Source organism: Phoca vitulina, unplaced genomic scaffold, assembly GCF_004348235.1.
Source record: "Phoca vitulina isolate PV1807 unplaced genomic scaffold, GSC_HSeal_1.0 scaffold34, whole genome shotgun sequence".
Taxonomy (NCBI): domain Eukaryota; kingdom Metazoa; phylum Chordata; class Mammalia; order Carnivora; family Phocidae; genus Phoca; species Phoca vitulina.
Genome location: NW_022589737.1, coordinates 1,320,879 through 1,341,845, shown reverse-complemented (window position 1 = coordinate 1,341,845; position 20,967 = coordinate 1,320,879). Strand labels below are relative to the sequence as shown.

At 40.3% G+C, this 20,967-nt stretch overlaps 1 protein-coding gene across 1 annotated transcript in view; it reads right to left on the bottom strand.

Moving 5' to 3' along the window:
• Positions 1 to 19,098: 19,098 nt before the first annotated feature.
• CHEK1 (checkpoint kinase 1) overlaps positions 19,099 to 20,967 on the bottom strand; it is a 31,592-nt gene continuing 29,723 nt past the window's right edge. The window contains exon 13 of the mRNA XM_032426315.1: positions 19,099 to 19,921. Within this exon, the coding sequence (XP_032282206.1) occupies positions 19,826 to 19,921 (96 nt within the window). The 3' untranslated portion in view covers positions 19,099 to 19,825. The remainder of the gene's footprint in view (positions 19,922 to 20,967) is intronic.

Sequence of the window (20,967 nt, the reverse complement as noted above, 5' to 3'; positions counted from 1 at the left end):
ATAAATCAGAAAAGACCTGAAACTGGGGGAAAAGAAAGGGAAAGAAAGAAAAAAGAAGAAGAAAAAGATAAAAACAAACAAAAACAAAAAAAACAGAATATGATCGAATATGATCAGGCTGGTGCAAAGATCAGTGCCACACACTACATTTTGGGTGTATTTTGGTCTGTTAGAAGAAAGTGCCTCCCAAAATTTTAAAGAAAGAAAAACTTATATATGTACAAAAATAAGGGTTAATATGATGAAGGGATGGAATATGACTATAAAGATGAAAATTATAAAAGATTTTATAAAAGGAATTGATAAGATAAGAAGTTGGTTGAAAAAAGAAAGAAGAGGTTTTAAAAAAAAAGGGGGGGGGAGAGATTGTGATCAGGCAGGAGACTAGAACAAAGCCATACACTAGAGATTAGGGTATATTTTGATCTGTTAGAAGAAACTGTATCTCTAAATTTTAAACAGAGAACTTATAGATATATACCAAAAATAAGGGTAACTACTATGAAGGGATAGAGTATGACTCTAAAAATGAAATATAAAAAATGTTTTTTATAAAAAAGGGATTGATAAGATGTTGGCTGAAAAAGGGAAAAAGAAAAATTCAAAAAAAAAAACAAAAGAAAAAAGAAAAGACAGTTAAAAAAAAATTAACTTTGAAAGACTAAAGAATCATGGTAAAAAAGCCATGAAATTCTATGTGCAGTATTCCCCTAGCGCTGGAGTTCTGCCGTTCTCATTGATCGGTAAGCTTGGTCTTGGCTGGCTGTTCTTGCTGATTTTCTGGGGGAGGGGCCTGTTGCCGTGGTTCCCAAATGTCTTTGCCGGAGGCAGAATTGCCCCGCCCTTGCCTGGTCGGGGCTAAGTAATCTGCTCGGGTTTGCTCTCAGGAGCTTTTGTTCCCCGCAAGCTTTCCGTACAGCTTTGGGGGACGAGAGTGAAAATGGTAGCCTCCCAATCTCTGCCCCGGAGGAGCCGAGAACTCGGGGCCCCGCTCCTCAGTGCGCCCCCAGAGAAAAGCAGTCAGTCACTCCCGTCTCCCTGGTCTCCGGCCGCACTCCGTGCTCACCCGGCCTGTGACTGAGCGTTTCCATCTCTGGCACCCGACCCCGGGTGGAGTCTCCAAACCCAGCAGATCCCTGCAGTGCGCTCCTGCGCCGCTCCTCCCGGTGGAGGAAGGGGAGTCTCCCCGGATCTGCTGCTTGCTGGGTCCCTGCTGGAGGAGCAGTGGCCCGACTGTGCCCTGGATCACGGTTTATGGCAACCCCGAGCTGAGAGCCCACGGCTCGACTCTGTCTCTGCAGCCGGCTTCCCCACTCCAATACCTGGGAGCTCTGCCACACTCAGGCACCCCCGGTCTTTCTGTGACCCCGAGGGTCCTGAGACCATACTGTCCCGCGAGGGTCCCACCCCCCGCTTAGCCACTGGAGAGATGTCCCTCAGCAGCCTACTTCTACAAGTTCCGATTTTGTGCTCCGCTGCTCTATCACTTGCCAGAAGCGGCCAATGGAGGCCCCCTCCCCCGCCGTCTATCCTCCCGAATATCACCTCGGATTCACTTCTCCACACGTCCTACCTTCCAGAAAGTGGTCGCTTTTCTATTCAGAGAGTTGTTGCTATTCTTTTCTTCGATCTCCTGTTGAGTTCGTAGATGTTCAGAAAGGTTTGATCCCTATCCAGCTGAATTCCTGGGAGCAGACGAAATCCAGGTCTCCTACTCCTCCGCCATCTTGCTCCTCCCCCCTATGCTTTCTCTTTTAATACTGAAAACAATTTTACAAAATTATTAAGATTAGGGGCGCCTGGGTGGCTCAGTCGTTAAGCGTCTGCCTTCGGCTCAGGTCATGATTCCAGGGTCCTGGGATCAAGCCCCGCATCAGGCTCCCTGCTCCGCAGGAAGCCTGCTTCTCCTCCTCCCACTCCCCCTGCTTGTGTTCCCTCTCTTGCTGTGTCTCTCTCTGTCAAATAAATAAATAAAATCTTAAAAAAAAAAATTATTAAGATTACAGGATCCTAAGCAAGACAAACTGGAGAGTTTTGTCATAAGCCAAAATAAATGGTGGTGGTCCAGACACTCCTTCAGGCTCCTTCTCAAATTTCTGAATGAAAATTATTTTGGATACACAGTACTATCCCTTCATTAACTGCCATTCAAAAATAAAGGCCCCAAACCTTGGAATTCCAAAAGAATTCTCAACTTGAAATATGGTCTACTGGGGTGCCTGGGTGGTTTAGTCTGTTAAGCGTCTGACTCTTGGTTTTGGCTCAGGTCCTAATCTCATGGGTCCTGAGATCAAGACCTGCATGGGGCTCCCCATTCAGGAGGAATTTGCTTGGATATTTTCTCTCTTCTCTGCCTCTTCACCTACTTGTGCTCTCTCTCTCAAATAAATAATAAAATCTTAAAAAAAAAAAAAAAAAAAGGTCTACTGAGGGCAAGAAGAAAAATGAAATCCTACTAACATTATTGCCATATTTTTTTGAGGGAAGGGGATAAATATTAGCTAAATCTGTTCTATAAATATAGCTACATATGTTGAGGAAATAAGTTCAAACATGTGGTTAAAATGTAATAGAAGGGAAGTTCTGGCTTCCATTAATAGTGGAAGAGTCTGGTTGAACTAACCCTCCTTTAGATAACAATTATAAACAGGGTGAAAAATAAGAAAGAACTATTTGAAAGTTCCTTGAAAGGTACTGGAAAGAAGTCACCCCTAAAAAGACAGGAACAGCGCCGAGTGAGATTTGCAAGTCTGTGGCCTTATGCCTGAGAGGACTTCTTAGTTCACATATCAAGGGAGCGCAAAAATCCAGAGTTTACTGGTTTGAGGATTCAGAGAACTAAGATTAGAGCAGGCAGGGAGTTGTAAAATTAGGGAAATCCTGGAAAGAAAGAAGCCACAATTAAACCTCAAAATGAGTATAAACTGTGACCAAATTCTTGGCTGATCACTGACTCCAGGAGGTCTGACAATAGCAACTAGAAGCTGAAAGAACTGAGCAGAGATGTGTGCTGCTGTCTATCTCAAAGAAGACAGAGTTTGGCCTACAAGTCAACCTAGGAGAACACAAGTCAACACTCTGCAGAGGAACACAGAGTCCAGAACTCTGCATCATTCACTATGCATCATTCACTATGTCCACTATATAATAAGAAATTAGTAGACATAGAAATAAAAATGTGACCCATAGTAAAGAAAAAAAGGTTAATGACCCCAAGATGTACCAGACATTGGAATTAGTGAACAAAAGCAATAAGCGCTGCTTATTAGAGATGTGTTCAAGAATCTAAAGGAAAATAGTGTCATATGAATGAAGAGATAAGGAATCTCAACACAGAATCTAAAACTATAAAAAAGAACCAAATGGAAATTTTAGAACTGAAAAGTACAATAACTGAAAAAAATCACTAGATGATCTTAACAGCATAATGGGGACCACAGAGTCAGCAATTTTGAAGAGAGCTCAATGGAACTTATCCAATTTGAAAAACAGAGGAAAAAGAAGTATTAAAGAAAGTGAACAAAACCTCAGTGACTTGTGGGGCAGTATCAAGTAATAGAACGTATAATTAATTGGAGTCCCAGAAGAACAGAAGAGAGATAATGAGACAGAAAAAGCATTAAAAAAAATAATGGCCAAAATTTTCCCAAATTGGGTGAAAAACATAAACTTACACATCTAAGAAGTTCAGTGAACTAAAGGTAGGATAAACACAATAGAAAACCACATAGGCACATAATAGTCAAATTACTAAAATTCAAAGATAAAGAAAAAAAAACTCAAAATTGGTCCAAACAAAAGATACATTGTAATATGTATATAGGAGAACACTGACACAATGTCAGCTGACTTCTCATCAGAAACAGGAGAGCAGAAAACAAGAGAATTATATGTTTAAGCCATAAAAGAAAAAAATCTGTCAGTCAAAATGTTACAAACAAGACAATTATCCTTCAAAAATGAAGGTAACAAAGACATTTTCATATACCCAAACAGGAAGAGAATTCACAACCAACAGACTTGTACTACAGGGAAGAAAAAAAAAAAAGGCGCTAAGGTAATTTCTTCGTGCTCAAGGAAGCTAAAGGAAAATGATGCCAAGGCAACTCTGATCTACAGGAAGAAATGTGGAGAACAGATATAATGTGGTAAATTTAAGACATGTATACTATTTCTTCTAATTTTAAAAGCCATGCCTGCTTAAAGCTAAAATTATTTTTAATGTAAAAAGATATATATAACAATAATAGCACAAAGGAAAGAGGAGGTAACTGGAACTATACTTTCAAAAGTTTCTTATTTTGGGGGCGCCTGGGTGGCTCAGTCGGTTAAGCATCCAACTCTTGATTTCAGCTCAGGTCCATGATCTCAGGGTTGTGAGTTCAAGCCCCATGTTGGGCTCCATGCTGGGCATGGAGCCAACTTAAAAAAAAAAGTATTTTTTTTAAAGATTTTATTTATTTATTTGACAGAGATAGAGCACAAGCGGGGGGAGTGGCAGGCAGAGGCAGAGGCAGAGGGAGAAGCAGGCTCCCCGCAGAGCAGGCGGAGCCTGATGCAGGGCTTGATCCCAGGACCCCAGGATCATGACCTGAGCCAAAGGCAGTCGTTTAACCAACTGAGCCACCCAGGCGCCCAAAAGTTTCTTATTTTTAAGTGAAGTAGTACAATATGAATTTAATTCAACTGTGAAGAGATATAGTAATCCTTGGAGAAAAATCATTTTAAAAAATACACAAAGGCATAGCTAAAAAGCCAATGGAAAAATTAAAATGGAATACTAAAAAGTATTGATTGACTCAAATAAAAGTAGAAAAGTGTGGCTGTGGGGGAGTGTTTTCCATTTTCTCTCTTGACTGGCTGGTTCCGCCCTTGGAGTACACTTTAATAAAATTTTGCTCTGCTTTACTTTTTTTTCGCTGTCCTGTAATTCTTTACTGTGGCAGTAAAAAGAACCGAGGCTTCTTTCTGTTTCCATCTCACTCTCGGTAACAAAGGGAAGGCTCATGCACTGTTGGTGGGAATGCAAACTGGGGCAGCAACTGTGGAAACAGTATGGAGGATCCTCAAAAATTTTAAAATAGAACCACCCTATGATCCAGTAACCACACTGGGTTTTTACCCAAAGAATATGAAAACACTAATTCAAAAGGATGCATGCACTCCTATGTTTACTGCAGCACTTTTTATAGTAGCCAAATTATGGAAGCACCCCAAGTGGCCACTGATAGATGAATGGATAAACAGGATGTGAGATACAAACACACACACACACACAGGAATATTACTAAGCCATAAAAGAATGAAATCTTGCCAGTTCTAACAAGATGGACGGACCTAGAGAGTATAATAAGCAAAATAAGTCAGTCAGAGGAAGACAAATACCATATGATCTCACTCACATTTGATGGTTACCAGAGGGGAGGTGGATAGGGGGATGGGTGAACTAGGTGAAGGGGATTATGATGAGCACTGAGTACTGTATAGAACTGTTGAATCACTATATTACACAGATCCAAAGAAGCTAAAAGAATCTCACACAGATGAGTACTGAAAACACCACCACAATCATCAAACTGCTTAAAACCAAAGAGAAAGAGCAAATCTTGAAGACATCAGGAGAAAAAGGCACTTTAAGTAAATTGTGTTAAATTAAAGGTGTACACCATAAGCCCTAAAACAAGGTATGTCTCTGCATGATAGGAGGGGATTGCTAGTGAGATCTACTTTGGCCACTATTTTATACTTTTTTCTAAATTGAATATTTTACTTATATAATTTAAACATAAAAACAAAAATTCCAAAACACCAACCTAAAAAGATACAGGATTTATAAGAAAAAAGCTACACAGTAGAAAGGGGGAAAGACTGAGGAAGAGTGTGTGTGTGTGTGTGTGTGTGTGTGTGTGTGTGTGTGTGTAACTGAAAGCCTGGTGAAGGAGTCCCCTCCAGCCCTAAGTTCTATGAGTAAGAGGGAGGAAAGATATTGGAGCCATTGTGACTCTGGTCAGCCTGGCAGAAAAGAAGCCTCTACACGAAGGCACATTGAGGGTCTGTTTTATTCACTGTTCTAAAATCAGCATCTAATTACAGGGTCAAGCTGGCAGAAAATATGCATTGAAGGAAGGAAAAGAGGGAGTGGGGAGAGCTTGCTATATGGCGGCCAGTGACAGGAGAAGGGAGGGAGGGATGGAGGTACAGAGAGAGAAATGGAGGGGACAGGAATCGGAGGCAAAGAGCAGCAAGGGCGATGGGAAGCAGAAAGCCTTGATCTGGTGGGTGAAGCTGTGCAAATGTCAATACCCAGAGCTGAGGAGGAGCAGGCTTCAGGGCTTGAACAATGCTGGGGCAGGGGGGCCCCATCCTTTGAGGCTACAGGGGCACAGAAAAGGGCTAAATGAGTAACTGAGCAGGTCAAAGAGGGGCCAACTCTCTACAATCGTTTACAGTGTCATGGTGGGATTCAAAACCAGTTTGAGCCCTTGGTCTCAAGAAGGGCACGGAGAGGTCCCCACGGTCCTGGTATCCATACAGGAGACTGTCATCTGGAGAGAAAGACAAGAAAAGAGGATCTCTGATTTGTGGCCTCCAAGATCAAGTGTTTCCCACATTCGAGATAGATGATACATATTTGTTGAAAGAATGAGTGATTCAGCCAATGGGAAGAAACAGTACATGGTCCTGAGGACTCAGGTTGCCAGGTAAGAAGGGACATCAGCCACCCTGCAATGAGAGAGGGGGGGCCCTAGTGGGCCATCTTCCCCTAACCCCTCACCTTGCCCCCAAGGCCTCAAGTTTCTTTCTCCATCCCCAGAACCCTCTCATATTTTCTGTCTGCCAGGCATCCAGGCTCCAACACCGGTGTGCCCTCAGGGGACACCCTCTGAGCCCTCCTTGCTCCTTCCTTCAAAAAACAGTAGAAGTCTGTGGGGATGCCCCTCTCATCTAATATTTTTCATTTCTTTGGGGACTGGAATCCTCATTCTCTCAGCCTCCATCATGGGTCAGACCCCCTTAAAGCCCCCTCGCGACATTCCTCTTGGATGTCTTATCCATAATATCCTTGGGCCTGACCTCCAGCATTAAGCCAAAAACATCTCATTTTCGATTGCAATATGGCCTGGCTTCAGTACGAACTAGATAATGATAATCGCTGGCCAAAAAATGGCACTTCTAATTTCCAAATATAGTGTGACCTCAGAAACTTCCTCCAACACAACAGAAAATGGTCTGACTGAGGTCCCTTATATCCAGGCCTTTGTCCACCTCTAATCTAAACCCTCCCTCTCTCTGTCAACCCTATTGCCCTGCCAAGTCCTTCTCCTCAAAAGAAAACCCCACTCCTCCCCCCTTCCCTCCCAAAAGAACCTTCTGCCTGCAATTTCAGGCAGACGCATAGCTCCCATTACCACCTCCCACTTCTCTGCCCCCATCTCTAGCCCATCCCTCGGTGCCTCCTCCCCCACCCCCCTCAAAAAAAATCTCATGCCCCTGCCAACATACTCCCCTCCTCAGGGAGGTGGAAGGGGCCAAAGGCATTGTCCGCATTCATGTGCCATTCTCCCTCGCTGACCTTTCCCAAATTAAAAAGTGCTTAGGCTCCTTCGTCACCAACCCTACCACCTTCTGAAAAGAATTCCTATACATCAACCAGTCCTATAATCTTACCTACTACATCTATGTCACCCTCTTGTCCACGCTCTTCCCCAAGGACAGGGAACATATCTGGGCAGCAGCTCAAATTCATGCAGACACCCTCTAGCAACAGGATGCCACCCACAACCCCATTGGCACCATCACTGTCCCCAAAATTGATCACAAATGGGACTACCTGCCCAATACACCCGATAAACAGAGGAGGGGCCACATGATTATCTACGTCCTGGCTGGTATGGATAACACTGCCCTCAAGGCCATCAATTATAAAAAGATAAAAAGTCACCCAGGGCCCTGATGAAACCCTGCCCCCTTCTACTCCTGGCTTTCAAAAGCTGTAACGAGACATACTACTCTCACTGCCAACACAGACAAGGAAAGGATCTATCTTCACTTACACTTCATTTCACAGTTGGCCCCAAATATCTGTAAAAACCCCAAAAACTGGAAGATTGCCCACAAACCCCACAACGGGATTTAATTAAGGTGGCCTTTACGGTGTTTGATAATAGAGAGGAGGAGCAAAAAACCCAAAAACCTCAAAAGAGATCAGGCAAAATATCAGACACTGGTGGCTGCCATCAGGCAAGTCTCCCAGGGTCCTCAAAAACCTAATGCCCCACACATAACCCCACCAGGACCACGCTTTAAATACAGCCAGGAGGGCCACCAGGCAAGAGCTTGCCCCAACCCCAAACCACCACCAAAGCCTTGCCCTATCTGTGGCAAAAAGGGGCACTGGAAGTTGGATTGTATTCTGCGAGACTGTTTCCCATCCAGCCACTTCCAACTCCAACCAACCCCCTCACCCAAATCTAGGCCTGCTGAACCTACTGGTTCTGGCCACCAAAGACTGACAGGGCCCGGGGTCTGTTGCCCCCACCACCATCACTGCCTCAGAATTCAGGGTAACGCTGTCAGTATCTGGTAAGCCCATCTCTTTCTTATTGGACACGGGGGCAACATTCTCAGTCTTACCAGAGTTTTCTAGCTCCTCCATCTCTACCGTTGGGGTGGATACCCTCCACACATAAACGACTGGCCCTTTACTCTGCAACCTGTTTGGCACTCCCTTCATTCCTTTTTAGCTACCCCACAATGCCCCACTGCAATCTTAGGGAGAGACATCCTAAGCAAATTCCAGGCCTCCCTCCAGTTTGCACCCTCCAATTCAACCCCCTTCATCCTACTTTGCCACCTAGACGCTTCTCCCTCCCCTCTATCTCCTCTATCCACCCTCCTCCCCCAAGTGGATCCCACCATATACTGTGGAACCCACTATAGCCACTCACCATATGCCTGTCACAATCAAACTCCAAAATCCCTCACTCTGTTTCATCAGCCACAACATCCACTAAGTCCTGCAGGCCTTCAGGGATTAAAGCCCATTATTTCCAAATTCCTTCAGGCTCACATCCTAAAACCCACCAAATCCCCCTACAACACTCCTATCCCAGCTGCCGTCAAAAATTCGGACAAGTCCTATTGCCTTGTCCAAGACCTCCAAATTGTTAATCAGGCTGTAATTCCTATTTACCCCATTGTGCCTAACCCCTACACCCTGCTCTCCCACATCCCCCATACCACTAATGTTTTTTCAGTGCTCAACCTAAAAGATGCATTTTTTTTACAATTCCCCTAGACCCCACCTGCCAGGATCTTTTCTCCTTTACATGGATTGACCCTCCAAAACTGCCTAACACCAAATCTCCTAACTACCCATGCTGAGGGAACATACACTTTCCTTTTTTTTTTTTTTTTAATTAAAAGATTTCATTTATTTATTTGACAGAGAGAGATCACAAGCAGGGGGAGTGGCAGGCAGAGGGAGAGAGAGAAGCAGGCTCCCCGTGGAGCAGGGAGCCCGATGCAGGGCTCAATCCCAGGACCCTGGGATCATGACCTAAGCCGAAGGCAGTCACTTAACCAACTGAGCCACCCAGGTGCCCCAGAACATACATTTTCCTAAAGGAGGAGTGCTGCTTTTATATCAGTAAGACTGGACAGGTCATCACTCACCTAAGTAACTCAAATAACCTCTTCTCAATGGAAGGGGTTCACGGATGGTGGGACTCATTATGCGGCCAACAGTTATGCTGGCTATGGCCCCTCTTGCCTTTTTCTGCATAATTCTGTTGTTGGGGCTTTGTTGCATACTTAACGTCCTATCTAGCTTATCTCCCAAGAACTAAATTCCTTTTAACAGACAGCTATCCAAAAACACATGGTCAGCGTCTTCCTCCCGTGCCAAATGAGATATCTTCTAAGCCAGAAAAACACCATAACCTCAATGCCCCCACTAAGCAGGAAGCAGCCAGATGACTCACATTGCCCTCAACAACCCAATCCCATTTCTTTTTTTAAGGAAAACGGACTGAAAGATTAGCCAAAGGCACGCCATTTTCTACCAGCTGCCACCTCAGACAACTGGACTGGAAAATTACCACCTAAACCCGGGGCCCAGAGTACATCCTGTGTGACAAAAAACAGTTTAACTGCAAAGCAGTCCTCCTTAGCAACTCTAGCAATGGCTAGCTGCAAAAATTTTTCCCACCCCAAGACAGCAGTACTCACCTCCTCAACGGGAACCTATAACTACCCCTAAGCCTTTAAGCAACACGGGCTCCAGCCTTAGCTGGTGACGCCCTCTGCAGGTTTCTGTTGCCACAATAGCATCTGAGTTTTCCATAGAGCTGTCGTCTCCCTCTCTCTCTTCTTCACCCCTCATCACAGGGGTTAACCTAACACGACCTAGCAATTACACTACTAGGTATTTACCCAAAGGATACAAAAATACTGATTTGAAAGAACACATGCACCCCAATGTTTATAGCAGCATTATCAAATAGCTAAATTATGGACAGAGCCCAAACATCCATCAACTGATGAATGGAGTAAGGTGTGGTGTGTGTGTGTATATATATATATATAATACACATATATATATGCACACCCACACAACGGAATATTACTCAGCCATCAAAAACAATGAACAATCTTGCCATTTGCAATGATGTGGATGGAGCTAGAGTGTACTATGCTAAGCGAAATAAATCAGAGAAAGACAAATACCATATGATTTCACTCATGTGGAATTCAAGAAACAAAACAGATGAAAATAGAGGAAGAAAAAAGAAGAGAGGGAGGCAAACCATAAGAGACTCAACTATAGAGAACAAACAGGGTTGCTAGAGAGGAGGCGGCTGGGGGAAGGGCTAAATGGGTGATGGGGATTAAGAAGGGCACTTGTTATGATGAGCACTGGGTATTACATGAAAGTGATCAATCACTAAATTCTACTCCTGAAACCAACATTATACTATATGTTAACTAGAATTTATATAAAAACTTGAAACAAAAAAGAAATCTACATTAAGAACCATCATAATTAAATGTCTAAAAACTGGGGCGCCTGGGTGGCTCAGTCGGTTAAGCGGCTGCCTTCGGCTCGGGTCATGATCCCAGGGTCCTGGGATCAAGCCCCGCATCGGGCTCCCTGCTTGGCAGAGAGCCTGCTTCTCCCTCTCCCTCTGTCTGCCTCTCTGCCTACTTGTGCTCTATCTCTGTTAAATAAATAAAAATCTTTAAATAAATAAATAAATAAATGTCTAAAAACTAAAAACAAAGAAAAAATATTTTAAAATTTTTTTATTTTTTTTTCAATTTTTTTTTTTTTTTAAAGATTATTTATTTATTTATTTATTTGAGAGAGAGAGAATGAGAGACAGAGAGCACGAGAGGGAAGAGGATCAGAGGGAGAAGCAGACTCCCTGCTGAGCAGGGAGCCCGATGTGGGACTCGATCCCGGGACTCCAGGATCATGACCTGAGCTGAAGGCAGTCGCTTAACCAACTGAGCCACCCAGGCGCCCAAAATTTTTTTATTTTTAATTGAAGTATAATTGACATACAATCTTATATTAGTTTCAGGTGTAAACATAGTGATTTGAAAATTATATAGATTATGAAATGCTCACCACAGTAAGTACAGCTACCATGTGTCAGCATAGACAGTTATTAAATTATTGACTATATTCCCTATACTGTACTTTCATCCCTGTGATTTATTTAGAGCTGGAAGTTTTGTACCTCTTAACCCCCTTTACCTATTTCACCCATCCCCCCACCCTTCTCTCCTCTGGCAACCACCAGTTTCTTCTGTATTTTTGAGTCTGTTTCTGGGCTTTTTTTGTTTTTTTACTTTCCACATATAAGCGAAATCATGTATTTGTCTTCCTCTGACTTATTTCATCTAGTGCAATACCCATAAAGGTCCATCCGTATTGTCACAAATGGCAAATTTTCTTTTTTTTATGGTTGAGTAATATTCCAACACACACACACACATACACACACACCTTATCTTCTTTATCCATTCATATATCAATAGACATTAAGTTGCTTCCATATCTTCTTGACTATTGTAAATAATGCTACAATAAACATAAGATGAATATATCTTTTTGAATTAGGGTTTTGGGGGGGGGTTTGGTAAATACTCTGAAGTGGAATTACTGGATTGTATGGTATTCCTATTTCTAATTTTTTGAGGAACCGCCATATTCAAAGAAAAAAAATATTAAAAACAGCCAGAGAAAAATGAAGCCTACGTATAGGGAGAAAACAATTAGAACTCCACTTTTGCACATGATTTGAAAGATAAATGCATAAAAATAATTGTAAATCTATGTTAGATGTAATTTGTGACATCAGTAAAATAAAATGGGGAAGGGTAGAAGCAAAGCTGTGGAGGACTAGAGTCCTTTCATGACAAAATTAAGATGGTGTTAATTTTAAATATATTGTTATAACTCTAGGATGGCAGGAATGTAAAATGGTACAGCCACTATGGCAAGCAATATGGAGTTATCTCAAAAAATTAAAATAGATTTACCATATAACTAGCAATTCCACTTCTAGATATATGCCCAGAAGAACTGAAAGCAGAGACTCAAATAGATTATTTGTACACCCATGTTCACAGCAGCATTATTCACAATAGCCAACAAGTACAAACAGTTCAAATGTCCATCAAAGGATAAATGGATAAATAAAATGTGTATTATAAATACAATGGAATATTATGCAGCTTTTAAAAGGAATGAGGGGCGCTTGTGTGGCTCAGTCGTTAAGCATCTGCTTTCGGCTCAGGTCATGATCCCAGGGTCCTGGGATCGAGCCCCACGTCGGGCTCCCTGCTCAGCGGGAAGCCTCCTTCTCCCTCTCCCACTCCCCCTGCTTGTGTTCCTGCTCTTGCTGTCTCTCTCTCTGTCAAATAAATAAATAAAATCTTTAATAAATAAATAAAAGGAATGAAATCTGATACATGCTAAAACATGGGTGAACCATGAAGACAAATGCTGATTGAAATGACCCAGACACAAAAGGACTAATATTATATGATTCTATAATATGAAGGACTAGAAGTTTTCAAATTCATAGAAATAGACAGTAGAATGGTGGGTGTCAGGAGCTAGTGGGGAAGGGTAAATGAGGAGTTACTGTTTCATAGGTACAAGAGTTTCAGTGCAGGAAGATGAACAAGTTCTGAGAATGGATGATGGTGATAATTACACAACAGTGTGAATATACTGAACACTATTGAACCGGCACTTAAAAATAATTAAAATGATAAATTTTATGTTGTATATATTTTACCACAATTAAAACTAAAACCCAGGGGCGCCTGGGTGGCTCAGTCGTTAAGCGTCTGCCTTCGACTCAGGTCATGATCCCGGGGTCCTGGGATCGAGCCCCGCTCAGGCTCCCTGCTCGGCGGGGAGCTTGCTTCTCCCTCTCCCACTCCCCCTGCTTGTGTTCCCTCTCTCTCTCTGTGTCTCTCTCTGTCAAATAAAATTTATGAAAAGAAAATAAAAATTAAAAAAATAAAAAATAAATAAAAAAACTAAAGCCCAGCAAATTTCTTTTTTTAGATTCAGACAACATTATTCTGAAATGTATATGAAAAGACAAAGGACTAGAATATCTAAACCAATTTTGAAGAAGATAAACTGGAAGGAATCAATCTACCAAATTCACAATATATATGCATAGTAATCAAGGCTGTGTGGTATTATTGGACAGACAGACAGACAGACACAACAATGAAACAGAACAGAGAACTCAGAAAGAGACCTACAAATACACCCAACTGATGTTTTTACAAAGGTCTGAAAGCAATTCAGTGGAGGAAAGATAACCTTTTCAGCATATGGCAATGGAACAACTAGATATTGAGAGGCAAAAAAAAAAAAAATAAAAAAAATTAAACTCGACCTAAGGCTCATACCTTACATAAAAATTAACTCAAAATGCATCATAGCCTTAAATGTAAAATGAAAAAACAAAAACTTTTAGGAATAATATAGGAAAAATCTTTGCGATCTAAGTCTAGACAAAGGATTGTTAGACTCTGTGTTTAACAGATCCCAAAAATGTCATTCATAAAATGAAAAATTAATAACTGGACTTCATTGAAATTTAAAACTTTTGCTGTTTTCAAACCTGTTAAGAGGATGAAAAGGCAAGCTACGGAATGGGAGAGCATATTTGCAAACCACATATCCAACAAGGAACTAGTATCTAGGACATATAAAGAATTTCCAAACCCAATATAAAAAATTCCAATTAGAATATGAATGAGATGGGACACCTGGGTGGCTCAGTCGGTTAAGTGTCTGCCTTTGGCTCAGGTCATGATCCCAGGGTCCTAGGATCAAGTCCCATGTCTAGCTCCCTGCTTTGCAGGGAGTCTGCTTCTCCCTCTGCCCCTCCCCCCACTCATTCTCTCAATCTCTCTCTCCCAAATAAATAAATAAAATCTTTTTTAAAAGTGTCCTGTAAAAAATAAGAACTGGAAATCTGAACACTGAATGGATATCAGGGGGAAAAGGATAATCTTTTCAATTAACCAATGTTAAATTGGATAGCCAAGTGGGGGAAAAAATGAACCTTGACCTCTTCCCTCACACTATACACAAAATCCACTTTCAGGTGGATTATAGATCTAAACATGAAAGCCAAAACTATAAAGCTTTTAGAAAATAATATACAAGAAAATCTTCATGACCTTGAAGTAGAATAGGAAACAAAGCTAGCCAGGAGAGATCTTAATGGAACTACATTAAAATTACAAACCTCCATGAAATTTGAAACAATAAGCCACAGAATGGGACAGTGTACATGCTATACATGCAGCTGACAAAGAACTAGTATGCTGAGCATATAAACAACTGAAATCATTAAGAAAAAAAAGACAACAGAAAAATGGGGAAAAGACTGGGGGAGGCACATCATAAGACACTCAACCTTATTTAAACTTAGGTATGAGCAAATTAATACCAAAAAATATGACACCAGTAACTTGGCAAAAATTAGACTGACAGCATCAAATGGAGGGAAAGTCTGAAATACTAGAAGCACATATTCTGCTATTAAAATTCTGATACTTTAATAGATCATTCCAAACTGTTTTTCCAGCAATTGCATCCTCTTTCATGGCAGTATAAATTGGTACAATCACTTTTGAAACAGTTTGCCGTTATTCTACTTAAGTGAAGATATGCATACCCTAAAACCCATCCATTCCACTCGTAGGTATACACACTAGTCTCCAGGACCTAGAGAAATTCATGGACATGAACAATGTTCTTAGCAGGTGTTAATAATAGTGTCAAACTGTAAACAACGCAAACATCCATTAGCAGTAGAGAGAATAGATAATTTTAGTGGTATGTTCATAAATGGCATCCTATACAGTAATTAAAATCAATGAATTCGATACATGCAAGCTATTCATGCTAATGAAAATAAAAAAGTAACACATAAAAATTACATACAGCATAATTTCATTTATATGAAGTTCTAAAATAGGCAAAAGTAAACTATGTCATTTAAAGATGCATAAATAGGGGCGCCTGGGTGGCTGAGTAGGTTAAGCGTCTGCCTTCAGCTCAGGTCGTGGTCCCGAGTCCTGGGATCAAGCCCCACATCGGACTCCCTGCTCAGCAGGGAGTCTGCTTCTCCCTCTGCCCCTACCCTGTGTTCGCTCTCATGCTCTCTCTCTCTCAAATAAATAAATAAAATCTTTTTTAAAAAATAAAATAAAGATGCATAAATAGCTGAGAAAACTAAAGAAAACCAAGGAGAGGATTATTATAAAAATAAATTTTATGGGCGCCTGGGTGGCTCAGTTGGTTGAGCGACTGCCTTCGGCTCAGGTCATGATCCTGGAGTCCCTGGATCGAGTCCCACATCGGGCTCCCTGCTCGGCAGGGAGTCTGCTTCTCCCTCTGACCCTCCTCCCTCTCATGTGCTGTCTCTCTCATTCTCTCTCTCAAATAAATAAATAAAATCTTAAAAAAAAAAAAAAAAAATAAATTTTATGATTACTTCTGGGGGAAAGGAATGGGTTCTGAGTGGGAAGGGGTACAAGGGAAGGCTTGTGAGGGTCCAGAAATGATCTTTCTTCAACTGAGTTTGGTTAAACAGATTAACTTTACAACTGCTTGTTAAACCATACACATTGTACGTATTTATATTTATCTCAACAATCATACCCACTTCACACACCACACTATGCATACACACAATGCAGCACGCATTGACTTTCCATCAAAATTTTAGCTGTTATCTTTGGGTTATAATTCCATTCCCCCCATTTTTACATTTTGCAAATTTTCATTGCTAAGCAAACATTACTTTTAATAATGGGAGTAAACACATTCTCCCAACAGTATAATGAACACTGCAGAAAAATTATGGCAGCTTATGTTTATTGAATGCCTTTTGTGCAACACTGTATACTATACTCCTTATACACATTAACTCATTTAAGATTAAAAACAACTCTAAAATGTAGTTATTATCAGTCTCTTTACAGAGGCGGTTGCCAATGCTCACGTAATTATAACTGTGAGAGCTAATCTGTCCAAGTCTGAATGGAACTTCCCCCCCATTCTACACAAATTCCAATAGCTGAGAAAGTTTGTTTACTATCCATCTATTCACCTTCCCCTTACAATATTCTGTAGCATTTTCTTCATCTGATACTTAATTCATTTATTCAACAAATATTTATTTAGGGCCTACTGTATTCTAGGTACTGTTCCACATACAAAATATACAAAGGGGCAGGAAGGAGGGGGGAGATATACAAAGGGGAAAAGAAATGACGAAGTCTAAGCTTACATTTTGGTGGGGGAGACAGACTGTAATTTCAGATAGTAATCAGTTCTATGAAGAAAACAAAACAGTGGGACAGTGATTGGGGATAGTAGAAACATTTGGGCTGAGATCTGAATGCTAAGTAAGTCATGCAAACTACTGGAAGGGATTCCAGGTGGTGGGAGCTGAAAACATAAAAGGCCTGAAAGGGGAATGAGTTTTGGCATGCTTAATGAATAGAAGAAGTAGAAGTAGAAGGCTACTCTGCCTATAGTATGACGAACAAAGAGAACAGATGGTGTATCTTGCAGTCCAAGCAAACAATTTAGATTCCTTTTTTTTTTTTTTTAAGATTTTTTAATTTTATTTTTTTGACAGAGAGAGACATAGCGAGAGCAGGAACACAAGCAGGGGGAGTGGGAGAGGGAGAAGCAGGCTTCCCGCAGAGCAGGGAGCCCGATGTGGGACTCGATCCCAGGACCCTGGGATCATGACCTGAGCCAAAGGCAGACGCTTAACGACTGAGCCACCCAGGCGCCCAGATTCCATTTTTGATGCAGTGGAAAGTCACTGGAGGTTTTTAAGCAAGGGAGTGTCAGAGTACAATTTATCTTTAAAAAAAAAACAAGTTAGGACCTATGTCAAGAAAAGACTTTGAGGGAGAGAGGGTTGGGAAATGGCAAGAGTGGAAGTGGGAAGACATTAGTTTTTAGTAAGAAATTTGGGGAGGAGATGAAGGAGCTTGAACTAGAGTGGCAGCAATCAAAATGGACAGACGTCTTCAGCTCCCAGATATATTCTGAGGATAGACCGGATCAATGGAGTGTCTATTTCTTCATTAAACAACTATTCATTGCACGCTGTAATACATTAGGCACTCTTCTAGGTGCTGGGGACACAGAACTGAACAGGACATATAGGATCCCTGACCTTAAGGAGCTTACATATTACATACTGCAATGAGGGAAATGGACATTTAATAGATAAATAAAAATATAATGTCAGATAGTGTTATGATGAAAAATAAAGAATGACAGAAGTGGGGTAACATTTTAGATAAGCCAAGGAGACTTTGCATAATGGGTGACACTTAAGCAAGGACTTAAAGTGAAGCACAAGCCACATGAATGTTTGGGAGTAAAGCACTCCAGGGAGAGGGAACATCAAAGGAAAAGATCTTGAGATAAGAATGTGTCTGCTCAAGTAAACATGAGCAGAACAGCAAAGCAAATGCAGCTAGGGTAGGATAAGTAGGAAGAGTGGCAGAGGAGGCCCAGGCATTGGTAAGAGGCAGATCCCATTAAGCCAGCAGGTGAGAGAGAAAATTTTGAATTTTGTTTGAAGTGTGATGAAAAGCCATGAGAGTTGAGAACAGGGGAAGGATAACTGATTCATTCACATTTTAGAAAGATCATTCTGATTGTCTTTTTGCACTGTTGTAGGGTAAGTAATAATGAAAAGAGAGGTAACAGTGCCTTCAACTAGAGTGCTTCTAGTAGAGGTGTGAAGTAGGATAGATTGTGGATAAATTTGCTAAATGGAACAGGATTTGCTGAATTAAATGTACAATATGAAAACCAGGTCAAGGAGGATTCCTGGGGTTTTGGCTTAAGGAACTAGAGAGCTGAATATAGCATTTACTGGGATTGGGAGAAATTAGGGAAGAACAGGTTGGAAGACAGGGACCAAAAGCTGGTTTTGGTCACGTGTTCACTATTAGTCAAGTAGAAATGTCAGCTTGGCTGTGTCTGTAAAGGTCTAAAGCTCACAAGAGAGGTCAAACCCTGAGATAACTTTGTTTTTGAGAGTTACTAAATCACAATTCTCAAGAACAAAATGTTTCATATTTGAGAATTTACTGGCTCAATTCTTAGGAGTCACCTATTGCTTCAAATTTATTTCTCCTATGGATATACTGCAGTGAACACAATTTACCAGTATATACTAATAAGCGATAAACTCTAACCATAAAATTTCACATGTTCTTAGCTTCAGACTAAAATGATTAATTTTATAAATTACCAAGAAAAAGGAATACAGGTCCCAATCTAATACGTTCAAATATTAATATAAATTTTATCAGAAGAACAAAGTCTTAGTAAATCTAATAGTAAAAGAATTAGGATCAGATCTATTTCTATCACAGCTTCCTTACTTCTTCTCCCTCCTCTTTTATTCCCTACTACCTAGAAGCTTGGTCACCAAGAAGTCCACAGAGTTAGCTATTCATTTTCAAAATAGAATTTATTTCTGTAATAAAGAATTAAAATATGGCTGTGAAAGTAGAAAATAATATAGAAAAATATTTAAAATGTGCAATAGTAATTTTAGAGTAAAGGTAGTTAAGGACTAGAGTCCATGCTCAACTTCTACTTGAAAGACAACCAGTATTTTATATATTATTAACTACAATGGAGAAAACATACCTACTTGCAATTTTAAGTAACAGTTATAATTCAAAAACAGATTTATATACTTGGTAAGGCCCTTGTGAAAATATAAGTACAAATCTTGGGGATATATTTTTTGAAGTTGGCTTCACTTTATAGACTGATAAATCTACTGTCCAAAAGTCACAAGATTGCTTTATTACTAATCCATCCATGTAATTAAATCAACATAGGAAACACCTACTTTTTGGATGAAACCAAATGTTTTGTTAACAATGCTACAAGAATATCATCTTTCATTACGTTGGTATAAAAGGTGGTAAGCTCATGTATCCCCAAAGCTTGATTTCCATCACATGGGTCTTTAGACACTAAACACAGGATGAAGAAATATCTAATGAATTCTATCCATCCGTTCCCCAAAGCTTTACTTACAATGAAGATATAGGTATTATTTGTATGAAGAACATACAAAAAGAATTGGAAAATGTTTGGCTAGAGGGAAGACAACTCTTCAGAGACTATTGTTTGCAGTTTGCAGAATAGGATAATCTTCTCTAGGAAGAATAATGTCAACATAGCAGCACTATATTCACCAGGAATCCAGTGGATCTCTCATGTGGCAGGAAGCCAAACCTTCTGGCTGCTCACAACATCGCTCAGCTTCCCTTTAATCTTCAGGAAGTGTCTCTTGAATTCTAATCCATCACCCTATATTAGGAATAATATCCAAAAATAATATCAAAAAAGAGACTGCCATAAAATCAAACTCTCTTTAGTGGTAAGTAGAGACAAACATCCTTAGCTATGTCCACCTACAATTCTCTTCAGGTCCTCTTCTGAGGACCAAATGTCTTAGAAGAAATGGCTACATAAGTAATTCCAACTTGCTTTTGGGCCCATCACAGTTCCCACCACACTGGGCTCAGAGAGCAGAAACAATGGCATCTTGTCTATTTCAAGCATTGGTATCTATGGACCTAAGTCACTGTTTTCCATAGGCACTGGGGGTTTGTAAACTAAAATTAAGCTACACGGCTACACTGAAATCTTGCCAAAATACTGTGGCAACAAAGCCAGTGATTCAGTTATGAGAAGAATTTCATTACACTAGGATCTTAATAATTTAATCCCATACTAAGCATCTAGACAATGGTAATGGAGCAAATTTCCAATTTTAGAATGTGACTTATTTCTCCAACCTCCTTTAGAGCCATATACAATCTCTCAGCAAACAGATAAAATGCTATTTTGGTCTTATATACCAGGGCCAAACTATAACCTCAGAATCAGTAATTTCTAAAGAAATAACCAGAAATGTGAACAAGACTCTACGTATATAAATATTAATCATAGACTTACTTATGACAGATAAATGTTCATTAATTATATTGTACACTTGGACAAACGTAATTGTTATTAAAAAGATATATATGGATTAAATAAGTTTAGAATGCTTTAAAATATTCAGGGTAATTACTGTTGGACAGTATAATTTAGGATTATTTTTATTTTATTTTTACTTATTTACATTTTCTACAAAAAAAACTTCTATATTAAAGGAAAATGTCATTTGAAAAAACTATGTTTTAGAAGGATAATGACAAAAAACAAATGTTCAGAAGATTGAATGAAATCAATGTTACCATATATTTACAAATGCCATGTATATACAAATATAATGCCATTGAAAAAAAATCTCTACATATAAGAGCATTTCCATATAGCACATACTAAAGAAGTAGTAAGACTACCAT